The 17,660-nt window shown below is 46.7% G+C and overlaps 1 protein-coding gene across 6 annotated transcripts in view; it reads left to right on the forward strand.

Annotated features, from left to right (window-relative positions):
* FAXDC2 (fatty acid hydroxylase domain containing 2) overlaps positions 1-17,428 on the forward strand; it is an 18,465-nt gene extending 1,037 nt beyond the window's left edge. Inside the window, exons 2-12 of one of the 6 annotated variants that reach the window (XM_035890289.1) lie at positions 1,723-2,482; positions 2,660-2,774; positions 5,895-5,959; positions 7,097-7,144; positions 9,939-10,030; positions 10,134-10,237; positions 10,978-11,099; positions 11,415-11,620; positions 12,536-12,641; positions 13,695-13,861; positions 15,126-17,428. In XM_035890289.1, coding sequence (XP_035746182.1) covers positions 7,097-7,144; positions 9,939-10,030; positions 10,134-10,237; positions 10,978-11,099; positions 11,415-11,620; positions 12,536-12,641; positions 13,695-13,861; positions 15,126-15,282 — 1,002 coding nt within the window. In that variant the 5' untranslated portion in view covers positions 1,723-2,482; positions 2,660-2,774; positions 5,895-5,959 and the 3' untranslated portion in view covers positions 15,283-17,428. Of the gene's footprint in view, positions 1-1,722; positions 2,775-3,001; positions 3,803-5,894; positions 5,960-7,096; positions 7,145-9,938; positions 10,031-10,133; positions 10,238-10,977; positions 11,100-11,414; positions 11,621-12,535; positions 12,642-13,694; positions 13,862-15,125 lie in introns of all 6 variants that reach the window. The other 5 variants (XM_035890288.1, XM_035890287.1, XM_035890290.1 and 2 more) reach the window with 5 other exon arrangements.
* The last annotated feature ends 232 nt before the right edge of the window (positions 17,429-17,660 follow it).

Here is a 17,660-nt window from a genome sequence, read left to right on the forward strand (position 1 = left end):
CCCCCTGGGGAATAGTTAGGATTAGTCAAGAGAAAGTGTCAATGAAAACAGTAACACAGTCTTAAACACAAAATGAAGCAACAGTGAATGTTTACCGTACTAAGAGGACAAACAGCGTGAAGTTGGGAGGGGAGTTCTGGGAATATTCTTCCAGAAAAAAAAGCTAATTGGTAAAAATACAGGTGTAGCGGTAGGTACAAAAATCCAGGCACAGACAACGAGGCACCACCAAATTGGGGAGATATGGATTTGATGGGTGGACTGTTCGGTGGATAAGGAATTGGTTGGATGGTCGCATCCAGAGGGTAGTGGTCAACTGCTTGATGTCCAGACGGAGACCAGTGACAAGTGTTGTCCCTCAGGGTCCATACTGGGACCAGCGCTGTTTAATATTTTCAGCAATGATGTAGTGAGATCGAGTGCACCTTCAGCAAGTTCACAGATGACGCCAATCTGAGTGGTGCGGTTGATACATCAGAAGGGCGGGATGTCATTCAAAGAGACCTGGAGAAGCTGGAGAGGTGGGCCCATGTGAACCTCATGAAGTTCAACAAGGCCAAGTGCAAGGTCCTGCATCTGGTCGGGGCAACCCCCGGTATCAATGCAGGCTGGGGGATGAAGGGGATTGAGAGCAGCCCTGCCAAGAGGGACTTGGGGGCACTGGGGGATAACAGCTGGACATAAGCCAACTTGCAGCCCAGAAGGCCAACCGTACCCTGGGCTGCACCAAAAGCAGCGTGGCCAGCAGGTTGAGGGAGGGGATTCTGCTGTTCTGCTCTGTGCTGGTGAGACACACACCCCCCTGCAGCCCTGCATCCAGCTCTGGGGCCCTCAGCACAAGAAGGACATGGACCTGTGGGAGGGGGGCCAGAGGAGGCCACAAAAATGATCCGAGGGCTGGAACCCCTCTGCTATGAGGACGGGCTGAGAGAGTTGGGGTTGTTCAGCCTGGAGAAGAGAAGGCTGTGGGGAGACCTGATTACGGCCTTCCAGTACTTAAAGGGAGCCTATAGCAAATATGGGGACAATCTTTTTAGCCAAGCCTGCTGTGACAGGACAAGGGGTAATGTTTTTAAACTAAAACAGGGTAGATTTAGACTGGATAGAAGGAAGAAATTCTTTACAATGAGGATGGTGAAACACTGGCACAGGTTGCCCAGGAAGATGGTGGAGGCCTCATCCCTGGAAACATTCAAGGCCAAGTTGGATGGGGCTCTGAGCAACCTGATCTGGTTAAAGCTGTCCCTGCTCCCTGCAGGGGGGTTGGACTAGGTGACCTCTAAAGGTCCTTTCCAACTCAAAGCATTCTATGATTCTGTGATTCTGTTCGTGCTTGCCAATCTCTCTGCGACTCTAGCTACTGCTAGCTTGAGATGTTGCTTACCAAACAAGAGCATGTGCTGCTTCACCTGTGAACGGCCATGCAAGGTTAACTGTGAGGCAGCAGTGATGTTCCCTGTTTTTTCTTGTGTGGAAAAATAAATCTGGAAAGCTATGGTGAGTAACGCCCTCAATTCTCAGAGCTTATTTCAAATAGGGCACTGTTTATTAGGTAAGTAACATAGATTGGGGCCACATTTGCATAATAAAGACTAATGCTACTGTAAATTATATCGTGCTCTCTGCAATAGCGTAATTACAGACTTTATGGTCTATAAACATCGTATTGAAAGACAATTGAGCCCAAGCACGTGCTAACCTGTTTGCATCTTGTCCTTGCAGATGGAACCAATACCTGTAACTGGCGGAGGACATTATGTAGCAACAGCGTTGGTGTAATTTATTGATTTGGTGCAACACAATGAAAACTGGATGGCAGTTTGTTTGCCAAATTCCACAGCAACCCTTCCACTTTCAACAAAAAGGCGTTTGACCCTTTTGGTTGCACTAGCACTAAATTGTGCTCAAAACATGAGTTAGTGTGTTATAAAGACTACTTACCTTTAAGGTGTAGGTGGCTTTTCTTCTTCTGAGGTACAGTCGTTATCTCTTGATGCAAAACTCTTAGCAATAGCAATAGCATCCTAGGGCACCTCTTATGCTACTTTTTTTGGCCAAGGGAGGCAAAGTTAGTTTGTGGTTTGTTTTTTTTTTTTTAAATTAAGCATTTCCCATAGCAGTATACACAACCCTAGTGTTGAAATAGGGGGTTGGGAGCTCAGGCTCATGGTTTCAAGTTTCAAATCACTTTTTGCCTGATTTTTTTTTTTTTCTCAGAACCGCTTTACATCAGTTTCTTCCACTAAAGTATGTAGTTTGGTGGACTGGCCTTGTCCTTTCCTGTCCATCTGCAGAGATGTATTCCAAATGCTTAACTGAGTGACAGCATGTGCATATGCAGAGGGAATGCTGCCAGTACTAACAGTGACACGGCACTGGCTTCACATGACTCGTCTGGGAGGGGACAGCCAGCTCCTGCTTGGAAACACACCCCGTTGCCTTTGACTAAACCCTCATAAAGTTTCCACAGCAGCAGTGAAAGGTGAGGAGTTGCACTCTGGGCTCTGAACAGACACAAAGGACCTCTCCTAGGCTACCATCAGCCAAAGAATGGGCAGGCAGAGTTCAGGGGTGTAGCAGCTTGAAAAAGAGATGACAGAAATTTTGAGGAAATAATGAAAAGGCAATGTCGTCTGTCTGTTTAAAGTACAGTTGTAAGCTTTTCTAGGAACTGTGGTTGCCTTCAGATCTGGGCAGTGCTTGGCACAGTAGGACATCCACCAAACACGACATCTAGTCCTGTGTCTGTCCACACAGTGTGGCTGATATACCAGGTAAGCTGTCCTTATGTTTTCCTTTCTTTATGTTCTATACTTTCATGGATAGTCGTAGCCTGTTTTCTCGCAGGCATGGTTGTTTTCCAGTGTCTATGCACTGTACAGGTTGATTCCAGTGAAGTCAGGTCTACCACAGAAGATTCCAGCAGGAGGGAAAAAGGAATACCAAGCAACTGTGGTAGGCAGCCAGTCCATCGCAGCAGAAGTTCCTTTCTTCTTCTGAGGTACAGCCATTATCTCTTGATGCAAAACTCTTAGCAATAGCAATAGCATCCTAGGGCACCTCTTATGCTACTTTTTTTGGCCAAGGGAGGCAAAGTTAGTTTGTGGTTTTTTTTTTTTTTTTTAAATTAAGCATTTCCCATAGCAGTATACACAACCCTAGTGTTGAAATAGGGGGTTGGGAGCTCAGGCTCATGGTTTCAAGTTTCAAATCACTTTTTGCCTGATTTTTTTTTTTTTTCTCAGAACTGCTTTACATCAGTTTCTTCCACTAAAGTATGTAGTTTGGTGGACTGGCCTTGTCCTTTCCTGTCCATCTGCAGAGATGTATTCCAAATGCTTAACTGAGTGACAGCATGTGCATATGCAGAGGGAATGCTGCCAGTACTAACAGTGACACGGCACTGGCTTCACATGACTCGTCTGGGAGGGGACAGCCAGCTCCTGCTTGGAAACACACCCCGTTGCCTTTGACTAAACCCTCATAAAGTTTCCACAGCAGCAGTGAAAGGTGAGGAGTTGCACTCTGGGCTCTGAACAGACACAAAGGACCTCTCCTAGGCTACCATCAGCCAAAGAATGGGCAGGCAGAGTTCAGGGGTGTAGCAGCTTGAAAAAGAGATGACAGAAATTTTGAGGAAATAATGAAAAGGCAATGTCGTCTGTCTGTTTAAAGTACAGTTGTAAGCTTTTCTAGGAACTGTGGTTGCCTTCAGATCTGGGCAGTGCTTGGCACAGTAGGACATCCACCAAACACGACATCTAGTCCTGTGTCTGTCCACACAGTGTGGCTGATATACCAGGTAAGCTGTCCTTATGTTTTCCTTTCTTTATGTTCTATACTTTCATGGATAGTCGTAGCCTGTTTTCTCGCAGGCATGGTTGTTTTCCAGTGTCTATGCACTGTACAGGTTGCTTCCAGTGAAGTCAGGTCTACCACAGAAGATTCCAGCAGGAGGGAAAAAGGAATACCAAGCAACTGTGGTAGGCAGCCAGTCCATCGCAGCAGACGTTCCCTGTGTGCCTGCCAGCAGCAGGGCTGTTGGGCTGGCATCAGAAGGACACAATATAATGCTGGGTACAATAGAAGGAGAAGTGGGCGCTTGCCCAGCCTCAGCTTGGGACTGTCCGGGCAACAGAAATGCAAGGGGACAGCAGAGATGGGACATAAATAATAATGTAAATGTTAAAGTAAATGTAAAAAATATGGCAGTTCTTTCCTTTCAGATTACGCTGAGCATTTTAAAACATGACTTGGACAAACTACCTTTTTCTGATGTGAAAAATTCAGTGAAAACAGATCTGTGACTTAATGAACAGTCGTTGGACAAATTATTAAGTACTTGGAAATAAAAATAATTAAAAAGTATTAGAATTCTTTATTGACTAGTGTATGTTTCCCCTTTAACATCAAGAGACTGATTGGAAAAACAATTACTTTTACTTTAGGGTTGAGAATTTGTTTTGGATCAAATTTTGTGCTAGCTAATTTGAAATAACCGAAAAGGAACTTTTGTTTTTGCAAACAGCACCAGTTGTAGCTGATATTTGGAAATAGCTGCAGGCAGCTGAGATCTTCACTGGTTGATTCGGGGCTGTAGAACATGCCAACAGGAGATCGGTGCCAAGCATTTGAATGGCTTTTTTGTTTGCTGAAATAACCATGGTTACACGAATGCTTTTTTTATGTATTTGGTGTATTCTGAATCAGAAGAAACATTACCCAACAAAAAAGAGTAGGTAATGAGATGTTGGGGAAAACCTAACCCATCAAAATTTATCTTGTTTTAATGTAAATAATGTAAAAATGTATCTGGTAAATGTGACTTAATAAAGGTAGTGTACTGAGATTTTGGGGGAGAGGGAGGGCAAGCAGACATAGCAGTCCTGTTTCAAACTGGAAGTCTTTGCCCAAGCAAGATTTCTATCATAATTCGATTATTTTAAAAGGAGTGCTACTAGAAATGTGATTATAATTGTAACTCTTTCCTAAACTCACAGAATATGAGACTCAATCGAGCAATGGCTCTTTCTCCTCCTAAAAACTCAAAGCAGGGTCACATTTTCTGCTGTGTTTTGCTCTCTAGCTCTTCGCATGTGAAGAGCCAGCAGGGTTTGGCTCAGCACTGGTGTACGGAGGAGCCACGCTGGAGCAGCAGCCTTCCAGCAAGCAGCCACCTGGGAGACCCCTTTTATGTCTGCCTCTCTGAGGTCTAATCTTGCCTACTACAAGGTCATCAGAGCAGAATCATCTCCCACTTGATTATATCAGAGAAACTTGATGTATCAGAGGAAATAAATATACAGAAGATCTCATAGACTGGTCCTGGTAGCTCCCAAAGTCTAATAGTGAGGAGCTCTAGATCTGGGGAAAGGCACCGTGACTTCCTTAACACATTCTCATTTTAAGGAATAGCACCCTAGGGCACCTCTTGTGCTACTTTTTTTGGCTAAGGGAGACAAAGTTATCTTGTTTGTTTGTTCGTTTGTTTTTTTAAGTTGTTAGTATTACCCATAGCAGCAGATACAACCCCAGCGTTGAAACAGGGGGTTGGGAGCTCAAGCTCATGGTTTCAAGTTTCAAATCACTTTTTGCCTGATTTTTTTTTTTTTTTCTCAGAACCATTTTACATCAGTTTCTTACACTAAAGTATGTAGCTTGGTGGACTAGCCTTGTCCCTTTCTGTCCATGAGTAAGCAGGAACCCGAGCAGAAAGAAGTGTCCGATTTTTCTGTCCCATGCCCCCTTGACCTTCATGCCACCATGTACCGCAGGGAAACAGCTGGACACACCTGCAAATAAACAGAGTTGCATTGTAATAATGTACCCATAAAGCTATCATTTGAAAGCTAAAGTCTTACCTCCTGGCTAACACGGGGACTTCTTTTTGGCAGCGTATTCCTCCTTTCTGAAACACTGCAAGAGGAGTACTCCCAAGAGGCTTGTTAGCACCATAAAGGTAATAGAATATCATCTTTCTAATGAATAATTTCCCAGCTGTTTTTCTTTGTACCTTAGACAGGTGCCCTTCTACCTTCTTTGTACTTTCCTTTTTACTGTAGGTAACATAGCCTGTGCTTGAATATTCTTCTGTATATGAAAAGCAAACTAGATTAAATTCTGCAATCCTCAGTAATCTGGCCTTCATATTATTAGAATTCACATGCTTATTCTTAAAGACTGGATGAAAGCAAGAAAACCTTAAGGAATGTTTTGTCAGCTTTCTCTAATTACAGTTGATGGTAAGAGTGAAGCAATATAAAAACAGCTAGGCAATAATCCCTAGGACAGCCACAGCACGTCCTGAAATAGAGAGATTAGAGGGATCTTTCCACGGCCATGGGCAGCAGTGAAGCCCCAGCAGCTACTTAAACCTTGGGCTTGATTTTTTTATTTTATTTTTTTTTTTAACCAAATGGTCAAGCCAGAGCCAAATGCAGGGAGATTTGTCACAAGGTGGCCACCTGTCTGTTTAGGACTGTAAACCTTCAAATTGACCATAGCGGGACTTGAGGCAAAGACGATTTTCTCACTTACCATGTTCTTAAGCGGTTCCTCGGCCACATGAGTGAAGGTGGTATGGGGCTCTGCTGTGTTAATTCTTTGAGGCACAAACTCACATTGTTGTAGCTGGACATCCTCGTTAGTTTAACAGCATGCCGTCGTTATGGAAGAGCGCGTGTCCCATGTCATCATTTCCTTGCAGTCTCTGAAGGGCTGGAGCTCCTACCGAGAGCAATGTATTCCTGGGCCAGACCAAGGGAGGCAGCCATGCCGTAACACACCAGTGCCACGATCAAAAGCTTTGGTTTTGGCTGTTGTCCCCGTTTTCTTTCTTACCCTTGCATCCCTGTTAGTCTTCTGGCACAATACAAACTCATCAGGAAATAAGGGGATTTTTTTTCTTCTGAAGAGCTCAGCTTTGCTCCATGGCCAACATGAAGGAGGGAGCAGGACAAGGACAGGGTACAGGGAGTAAATATTTTACAGTTTTGCAACTGAGCTCAAAGTTGAGGGGATTTGCTGTTGTCAGCAGTGTCTTCTTCCACTTTCCAGCTGTACAAGGTTCACTTACTTAGATCACATCTTATTTCAGATGAAAGGAGACTCTGGATATTCCACCACAGCTGAGCAGCAGAAGCAGGTAAAGGCTCGAGGTCATCTTTTAACGAATGTGTTGTGCAGGTGGCCTGGAAGGCTGGGTGTGGTGAACCATCTTCTAAGAGCAGTGACAGACACATCCACGCTTTGATCACATTAGCACAGCTAGGAGCGCATCTCTTACCACTACAGCAACATTTCCCCAGCATTTTTTCCCCTTTCGGTGGACTGCAGCTACAGCACCAAGTGGCGAAGGGCCCGTTCTCTTTGCTTGCATGGCAAGGGACCACAACATTCAACTGTAGCCAGAAGCTGTGCCACCATCTGGGCCCAGTTCTCAAAGTGGTCCTGCTAAACAGTGTGTTTCCCAGCTGATGTGCCCCAGTCTCGCCACCTTGCAAGCAGCAACCCTGTTCTGCACTTAAGTAGTTTGACAACTTATACAAGCCCTTTAAGGGCAAGATGTCAAGCGATCCAGGGATGAGAGTTTGGAAACTACTGTGCTGGAGTGGGTTAGCATGAAGAGAAACACGGTGTTAGCACTTGGACTCCATCAACAAGAATTTTTTTTTCCCTATGTAAACTTCCCTGCTTCTACAGCTCATGTAATTATACTGTGTGGGATTCCTTCAGGTAATTACTTCATCACGTGCAGTAAAAACACAGCCTCAAAACAAGACAGTTTCTTGCCAAAGGGCTTTTAAAATAGCTTAAGGGCTGAGCTTTAACTACTCTCTCTTCTACCTCAAAGCAGGACATACACAGTGTCTGATGAGTATTAGCAGTTACCAGTCTTTGAAAGTCTGTGAGTTCTTCAGCTGGAAGAAGCTAAAGAATCTGAAGTACTATTTGGCCTAACTAAAAATTCTGACACTTGTAAGACGTCAGAGTTTTTCTTTGGTATGTTCATTCTTCATCCCAGGAGGCACACAGATTTATAGGATATGATTCTGTTAAAATCTCAAAGCTTTTTACAGCTTTTGTAACCTTTTCTCTAAAGAATGTGTAGATGGTGTTTCAGGGTCTAAAGATTAAGAAAGTCAGCATATGTGAGGCATAACATGGATGCAATTGGAAGCACGAAACTGCTAAGAGAGCAAATCTCCAGCCCAGAATCCAGCACACGCTACCTGAAACTGGAACAGATGGCTTTCGCCAGCCTTGCCTTTGTAGTTCAATACACCCAGTGATAACGCTGGTGACTGATTGCATTGCTTCTAATATAAACCTGTGGGATTCACAAACATCAGGCTGCAAGGCAAGAGTCCTTTAAATTACTTCCTCCCCAGTTGCTAACTTGATTAAAAAAAAGAGATGATAGAAGCAAACGTTTGTTTGTTCTAACGAGGAAAGTTTCAGTGCTAATGAGCAAAGTTCTGTCCTGGGACAGATAAATATTGCTGACGAGAGTCCTGGGCGACGTTTAATGTTCTCTAGCTGTTACAGAATCTTTAAGCAACTCTTAGCCCTGAAAGCCACATAGAGAGGATTCCTCTGTATTGTGTTACCCTAAACACACCTGCATTCAATATTTTTTAGTGAGCTGTCTCTCTTGGTTGTCCTCTCTGACAGGAGACAAGCAGGAGAGCAGCTAGGAATCATACTATTTTTACTCCAGTCTGGTTTTGCAGCACACCAGCACAGTTGAAAAACAAGAAGGATGGAGTAATGAACAAGACACTAGCTAGTTATTACACAACATTCTTTTAGAATTGCATTGACTGGTTTTTTAAATCACTTATCCTGCAGATAAATGTAATGCATATATGCCCAATAAAACCCAAATTAAGATTTCTGAACTCCAGAACCAATTCCAGTTTGGGCTACTGTAAAAGACAGATAGTTAATTAAATATTTGTCATATATTTAATAAACAACTTGGGTTTGAATACTTAAATGCTCAAATATATTGAATACTGCTTTTTGAATATAGTTATTCCTGGAATCGAGAGGTCTTGCTGTTAATTTTCTGACTCTTGCAGTTGCTTTGTGTAGTTAAAATCCTTGTTGTGGTAGCAGTTGTGCTACCATCAACAGGTGTCCTTATGCTGTACACAGGAATACGTCTTTAGTAGATAACATTTCCATGATGAGAGCAGGGATTTAGAGAACTGCATACTTTTGAAAATTTGCATATTTTAGCTCCATGTTAATGTGCAGTTGTACCTGCAGGGGCCTAAAGGTACTAATTCACAGGAAAGTGAATTACGCAAGGAAAGGCAATATCCTGTATTAAACCTCTGTAGTACTTGGGGGGGAAAAAAGACAAGCTTCTGGGCATGTGAGCCTGACTTCAGAATCGGTCTTCAAAGCAAAGAAGAAAGTTGGGAGGAGCGGCTCTGGATTAACTGGAGCTGTTAACCAGATCATCTGAGCACAACAGTTCTCGACCACCGCAGGGAGAAAGCGTACTGCATACTGGGAGGGAGAATATACCAGTAGGGTGAGGGAAGTGCCGAGAACCCTTACCCCCAGGTCTCCCATGCCTACTGCTCCGAGTTATCCAGGAGCCCCTTATATTATAGTCCTCCGGGTGCTGAGAATCATGCCCAATAAAAACAAGGAGGAAAAAAAATCAGTGGTACTTTCTCTCCCTTTGGTTATTCCAGAGAAATTCCATGTCTGTGACACTTCAGGTGACATGGTAGATGGATGTGTGTGTATCTCCCCCTCAATTACAGACAACATCCCATAACAGCTTTGTCAGTATGTTCTTTAGAGTATTTGTGAAACAAAACGGGCCGTCATAGGACTGCCTCGACCTCCTGCATTTCAAATGCAGAAAATGCTAGTGCAGGACACAGCAGCACGTGCTTATTCTTGTTGCTTGCTCACAGGAAGAGAAGCTCTGGGGTGCCATGAAGATCACTGCCTGTGTCCTTGGTACAGGCCTGCTCATATTCACTGCCTTAGTGAACTCTGTTTCTTGGTAAGACTGTTCAAACAAAGGGGCTGGAGGAGAAACTTTTCTGTGGAGAGGGGGAAAAGTGGATGATGGAAAGATGGGCAACCAAGAACACTTATTCCCGCAGGTACGTGCAGAATATCTGGGACGCGTCAGGCCATTTCTGGCAATCAATATGGCTAAAGTTCTACTACCTGCTTGAGGGAAAGGAGTGGACGATCTTCCTCCTTGGTGAGTTGCTCAGGTTACCACCCCTCTGCTGTGGGAGGAACTATCCATGTATTCCATCTAAAAGGGGGATGTGGACATGCCTTCCCAGACTCACTAATCCTCCCACTGAAAAAGCACATGTAGGCTTCAAAGCCAGCTGATGTGCAACTGTGCTGCCTTTGGACTGGTTCATCATTAGACCCCCTATACAGATTGAAAATGTGATCTTTTTGCTGCTACTGAAATGGTTTCCCTTTGAAAACACACTCTTTGCTCCTTTGAGAACTGAATGACTCAGTAGAACGAATTACGGAAAATTAAAGTAAAATTAGTGAATTTTACTTTTGCTGTAGCACCTATAAAACTCTTCTCTGCCTGTGATTAACAGCTGGGGAACAGGCCTGGTAGGGACATTCAAAGGCCCCAGGGATCAACTTGCCCTTATCCAACTTGTATTTAAAATCCACCCACAACAGAGATTCCCCCAGCCTCCCAGAAAAGCCCTTTCTGAGCCTCAGTTGTGGCAAGTTTCAGCCTACAAGACACTTGTCTACTCTAACCTCCTCCTTGTTCCCTAGGTATTACCCAGGTGTTAGAACCTCCCCATATTCCATTTTAAAGCTTCTCAGGGCAGGGGATACACACCTGGCACATCTGGATCCCAGCAAGGTCCTCTGGATGCTACGCCGCTGTATTTTGTTTTCGATTTAGCCATAGCTCTCAATTTATTCACACATCTCTGCCCTTTCCTCACACCACAGGGACTGCAGTGTTCCCTACCCTTGCTTTCTGGTGCTTCAATGGAATCCTTCTGGTGGCCGATGTAACAGGAAAGCCAACCTTCATTACTCGCTATCGCATTCAGCTGGGCAAGAACAATCCTGTAAGTATTTCTCTGCTTCTTCTGCTGGCCAAACACCTCCTCTTCAGCAAAGAGCAGGGAGAAGAACCTGCTATGCTTTTCTCTTGCAACCAGAGAGGATTCGAGGAGAATCAAGCTGAGTCTTGTATATCCACCGCAGAGAGGAAGGCAGTTCTTGTAATTAGGCTACTGATTAGATCTGAATTGATGGCTTGTTGAAAAGTTGATCCCCAAACTAACACAGAAACAGCCTACAGACCTTAAAGCTCTTTATCCTCCCAACTCCAAGCCACATTGCTTCTGGTTTAGCCTCAAGTTCTGACTTCTCTTTTACAGGTGGACACAAAGAAATTGCGCCACGTCATCTACACAGTGCTGTGTAATCAGTTCTTTGTCTCCTTGCCCATGCTTGTGCCCGTGTTCTATGTCATGAAATGGTGGGGCAACACCTTCAGCAAGGAATTGCCCACCTTCCGCTGGTTTCTTATGGAGCTAAGCATCTTCACCTTAATAGAGGAAATTCTCTTTTATTATACACACAGGTGAGCTGAGCACAGAACAGGACTCTGTGGTTTCCCCCCCCATGCCTTTAAGCTTATACCTATCTCCTGCAACAGCAATGGTCCTACCCCCCCTTCCACCAATCTTGTATGGGAGGGCTTACAGGTGCTGGAATCCACCCTTACAGCATGAGGCTTGGGCACTGTGATGCTGCTAGTAACTCTAGTAAGCAAAAATGGGTAAAATTACAAAGGTGGAGCAGCTTAGAGGCTAAGAAAAAACCAGACCAGCTAGCTTCACACAAAAGCTGTAGCCCAACATTCTTCAGAAGGAAGAGAACAAGACTGACTATCCTGAAAAAAAAAAGCTCAAGAGGTTAGTGACTGATCTCCTGTTCACTTGTAGGGCACCCGCGAAACAGGGCCCGGCTCCTGATGCTGTGAGCTTTCTAAGCACTGGCACCAACATTAAAGGAAAAACCTAAAGCAAGGAAGAAAAAAGGCCACAAACTGCGCAGAAGCAAGCACAGCATTCTTAGAACTATGTAGGTTTCCCTTTTGGAAAAGTGCCCACAAAAAAAAACCACCATAGAAAACAATTTCTTAAAGGCCCACAGAACCTAAAATTCTGCTTCTAATGTTTGCCAGTAGGTAAAGTCAAAACAGTGAAAATATAAAGTGAGTCTTCCCCTTGAGAGTATCCCAGGTTTGAGCGAATCATCCAGGGACTTTGATTCATGGGATTTATCTGGACTTAAGTTTAACATCAGTCAGTGGACACACACATTGAGCGAGAGGGAAGCTAGGAGTCCTACACTCTTATTCCCAGCTGCTCTAAAATCTTTATTTTAAAGAAGCGGAATGAGCAAGTCCCCCAGCAGAAGTTCTGTGTTAGGCTACTCTACATTCCCTTCTTACGGAGCTCAAAACCAATGTTCCTCTGTTTTCTCTGCTTAGGCTTGTTCACCTCCCGCTCCTGTATAAGCACATTCACAAGAAGCACCACGAATGGACAGCCCCCATCGGCGTGGTCTCCCTTTACGCTCACCCGATAGAACACCTCGTAAGTGGAGTCCCCCGTGGTCGCAGAGTGCCACGTCCATGGGATGAGGAGGGGTGATAGGAAAAGCAAACGCGCCCTTAGACTCTCCTCTCTTAGGAAGAGGAAGCCAAGCTGTGTTGCCAAGAAGCCTTGGGGTAGGAGGGCTGCAGCACCCAGCCACACTGAGCTGTGCTAGCTTCAAGAGCACAGACCCAGGGGCCCCCAGCAGATAAGGAATCGTCTGAACGGTGCTTCCTCGAGCACAGAGGGGGATGGGAGCATGGACGAGGCTTTCAGCATGAGACGTGCCGCTTACACAGTCTGGGTTACTGCACAGAGTCAGAATTCTGTCAAGATTTTCAGGCTGGTGGCTGGGATCAGTGTTTGCAGGAATGTCTCCCAGCGCTGCTCCAGCCAAGACTTCTCGGGCAAACACATTCCACCTTCAGAAGATTCCACTTCTCAGTACCATCTCCTGTTAACAGTGGTCCCGGCTGCTGTACCGCTGTGAGTCTCCCTCATCAACAGTCTTTGGCAGCAGAATGACTTTTTATATTCAAGAGTCCAGCTGCACCTAGCTGGTGCAGTAAGCTTGGTCTGGGCAGTGACAGCCATTTGTGCCCCAGGTAGGACACGATGCAGTGATGGAGCTGGGATCATCACATCACTGCCTTTGAGCACACGTGTCCCTGTGCCCTCGGACAGCCAGGTTTCCCAAGAGCAGCTTCAGCATTATTCCAAGGTGAAGCTGGAATTCAGACCTCCGACGCAGGGTGGTTTACCAGAATCGTGCTGCCCTCAGCCCCTGGTTTGATCTCTAACTTCTACCACGAGCTTAGGGAGCTGGGGCTGTGACTGTGTTTTGCAGTGAGTGAAACTCAAGTTAGCTCAGAGTAAATTATTTCTTTGATTATGATGTGATGTTAGTAAGATGTTTGTAGAGGCATCTTCCCTTCATGCTGTTGTACAAAACTAACCCCACGCATCACCCAGGGGAAACAATGCAGCTGCCAGGGGAGAGCCAGCTCTTGCTGTGGACTGATTAACGAGGTAGAGTTTGCTTCTCATTCCTAGGTCTCCAACTCACTGCCTGTCATGGTTGGCCCGATGGTCATGGGGTCTCATGTTGTTTCCATCGCAGTCTGGTTCTTCCTTGTTTTCATAACAACAAGCATTTCACACTGTGGATACCACCTGCCCTTCCTACCATCGCCGGAGTTCCACGACTTCCACCACCTCAAGTAGGTCTGGGCACCACTGGCTTCCCCTTCCCCTCCCGCCTGCGCCCCGGCCCCGCTGCGGGCAAAGCTCCTCTCCGAGGGGTCAAGCGGGTTTGCATAACCCGGGTACAAGCGGAGAAGCCTTACAGCTGGTGCGACAGCAGGCTGAACGCTGTCAGTTCTTAAAGCCCTTAAAGAGAGAACGGGATTTCAGACCCCAGCCCACTGCCCACGAAACTGCCAGCCACCTCGCTGCCATCTACCCTCCTCCATCAGCTGACTCGGAAACATTCTCCAAAGCACAAACACCGCAGCTAGGGCCAGGCGTTTCACGTTTCCCAAGATTGCATGGGAGGAAAGAGAGCACATAGCGCCTGAAGCAGCAGGCGTCACCTGGACTTCCCCCGGCACAAGCACGGGGTCAGACAGTTCTCTGCAGGGCTCTTCCTAGAAGTTTAGCAGACACGGCATGTGATCTAGAATAAAGACAGAGAAAGGGCAAGTCACACAGCCGAAATAAATTTGCAGGGACCCTCCCAGTCTGTCCCTCTCCTGTACTCTGGGAATAGTAACACCGATCAGATAACACCTTGCCCAAATAACTGCAATTAACCTTTCCTGGCAGAGATTCCCTGCCTTCCACACTGGAGAGAGCAGAGTTTCAGCAGGTTGTTCAGGAATACATACCGTAGCGGTGGAAGAAGTGTTCCCATCTCCCAGATGTGCATGGAATTCATAGCCATGCTCATAGAGGACGCAGTTTGCCTCTCCTGCAGAAACAGCCAGTGTGGCAGCTCTGTCGCCGCCCAAACGCTGGGCAACACCCAAACCCCAGGCACCACCCAAACCCTGCTGCCAGCTCTCATCACCAGTCATTTCCTCCAAAGCTCAGCTCCTCTCAGTTCATGCATCGCTGCAGAGCCGAGACACTCCCTGGGGGGGTAATGGCTGGGCCAGCGCCCCAGCGCTGGAAGCAGAGCAGCCCCCTGTCCCAGGCAGCCTCGGGAGCAGACATGGCCACGCCGCCGTCCAGTGGCTCCCACAGCTCTGAGCTGCCTGGGCGAGACACGGCTGCTGGCCAGTGCCACCCTTCCCAGGAAACGATGGCACTGGAGAGGGGAGTTGCAAAAGTTTCACCCAGGCTTCATTAGAGCTGAGAGAGAGATGGGTGCAGCGACAGAAATGGCACGGACGGCTTATCAGGGCTCTGGAAGGAGATGGAAACAGGAAGGGTGAGGTAACCTCAGTAACTTCCAGTGATGTTTGTTCTCTGTTTGGTTTCCAGGTTCAACCAGTGCTATGGAGTCCTGGGAGTGCTGGATTATCTGCATGGAACAGATAAGATGTTCAGACAAACCAAAGCCTACGAGAGACACAGGGTCCTACTCAGCCTCACACCGCTCTCGGAGAGCATCCCCGATGCACCCAAGAGGGCAGAGTGAACCCAGCAGCCTGTGGCTCCTGCAGAGCCCAGCAACGAGCAGAGTGAGAGACAGTGATTTACGCCAAAGAGGATTTTAATTGGGAAAGAAACTATTGTTCACAAGCAATGAAACCTGAGCTGACCTTAAACACGCTACTTGAGATGACTGTACTTTTGCTGCCTGTTATTTTCTAAGGCACAAAAAAACCTGCTCTAGAAAACTATTTTTAAATGAAGTTTAGAGGGTTTTTTCCCTTAATTACTTGCACTGTTCCTTGGTTGTAGCTGCCTGCGCGTAAGCCAGATGTGTTCTGGGCCACATGGCTTTGGGGAGTCCTCATTAGCATGGTTTTAATGCTTCAGTTTTCACAGGCCATGCTTTGGCCTCTTTCCATAGAAACACCAGCAAGATCTGTAACTACATATGACAGAAATTAAACCCACCATTTTTCTGAGACTCAGAACACTCAGGATATGGGACACAACCCCATGGAAAGTCAAGCGAGACCACAGCTTAAAAACACTGCCTCCTGCACAAGCAACAGAGGCCCAACTCCCCTCGACAGTTTCTCTTCCTGCGAGAGGTCAGCAGAGGTGCGAATGAGGGGCTGTCGCATCCTCGTCTCCGCTCTGCAAACTCACATCTGCAAACGCAAGGCGAGCTCCCCCCTCGTGGGCCAGGGAAGCTGAGCCGGGAGCCGATGTGCTGCATGGCAGAAGCCCCGGTACATCACCACCTCCTGCTGAGCCTCCTCTCGCTCCCCACACGCCAAAAGGAGGCACAAACCAGAATGACAAGCTCTGCAGAGTGATGAACTATGGAAATGAGACTTCCCAGGGCAAGAAGAGTCCCTGCTGTCCCAAGCTGTGTGGAGATCAGTGAAACCCTGCAAGAAAGATCCCAACAAAAAGCACCCGTAGCTTCATGCACATCCGTAACCACCTACACAACCCATCTCCAGACAGGCTGCAAAGTTTCTCCAGGATCTTTTTAAGTCTCAATCCTGGCTGGGGGTCTGGGACAAAAATGGCAGCTGCCTCTCACCATTGCTAGAGCCTGAGCAAACGTGCAGGGCCAACCTGCACTGCACCCGCCTGCGGCCGCCCAGCTCCACCCCTGGCAGCCGGCTCTCTTTCCCCCCCCTCCTCCAGTCCCCACAGGGATGAGCCCACAGCCCCCAGCGGAGGGCAAGCCAGCAGAACAGAAAAGCCAGGCTGCATTGTCTTTTGAAGTTTTTATTTTTATACATTTTTTTTGTATTAAAAAGGAAAAAGCATAATTACCACAAATTACAAAGGACTAAAGCATTACTAGAATAATGAATCACATCAGCCTAGAAAGCAGATACTCTGAATAATATTAATGTTATAATACAAGCTCTCATTCAAGTATTTTACATTTTTCTCTTTTCCTTTTATATGTGATGATGATCCTAGCACGTGGGTCAAAGATTATGTACTATCGACAGAAGATGGATCATGTACAGCGGGCCATATTAACAAGATTTTCCTCCCAGGTGATACATGGTCTGTGATGAGTCATTTTAAGTTTGTCTCTACGATAAATGCAGCTGAAGAAGGTTGCACACACTTTCTAGTTTTGGGAAACAGAAGGCTGAGGTTGGGACACACAGGGTTTGAGAAGGGCCAGCACATCGAAGCATCCCCCCCTTTTGCTCCAGGCGAGCGAGCAGAGGGCCGCCCTCGCCAGGGTGCAGCTCAGCGGGGAGTCCTGAGCCACAGATCCAAAGGTTTCCAACCCCAACGGCACGGGGACAGGCTGGGAGAGGAGGAGGGGGAGCGGGGCCGCACCGGGGAGGCTCGAGGGGCCAAGTGGTGCCAAGCAGCCCCTCCTGCAGGGGGCACCACCAGCACGAGCCAGCCCCCGCATGGGGCTGAGACCCCAGAGGGAGCCGCAGGGGGACAGCGTGGGGACCCCAGGGCTGACCCGGGCACGCTGCCGCTCACCGCAGGGGCTGGCTGGCACCCAGGGCGCTCCCCTGGAGCTTCCCACCGAAGGGATGTGCTTGTCACAGATACATCGGTCCTATGTTCAAGTGTCTGCAGAAAGTGATACTGTAAACTACTCATTGAAACGCTGCCCTCCAGCCACCCGCTCCGTGCCACCGAGATGAACATCCTCTTTAAAGAATAAAAAAAAAAAAGTCAGTGAGGCATTTAACGTCAAGTGTAGCAACCCTCTCAAAGAGCCTAACATCCATTTCAAAACAGTGACAGAGTGACATAACCAGTCTCAGAGGAGACAGGAGAAAATAAGCATTGCAAACACAGCTTGCTACATTTACAGTTTTCCTCTTCCCCCCCTCCCCCCCATTTTACAAAATAATTGGAAAGGCATTAACAGCTCGAAGGCCCCCTCTGCACCGCCCTGCTGAA

Source organism: Egretta garzetta, unplaced genomic scaffold, assembly GCF_000687185.1.
Source record: "Egretta garzetta isolate BGI_Z169 unplaced genomic scaffold, ASM68718v1 scaffold612, whole genome shotgun sequence".
NCBI lineage: Eukaryota > Metazoa > Chordata > Aves > Pelecaniformes > Ardeidae > Egretta > Egretta garzetta.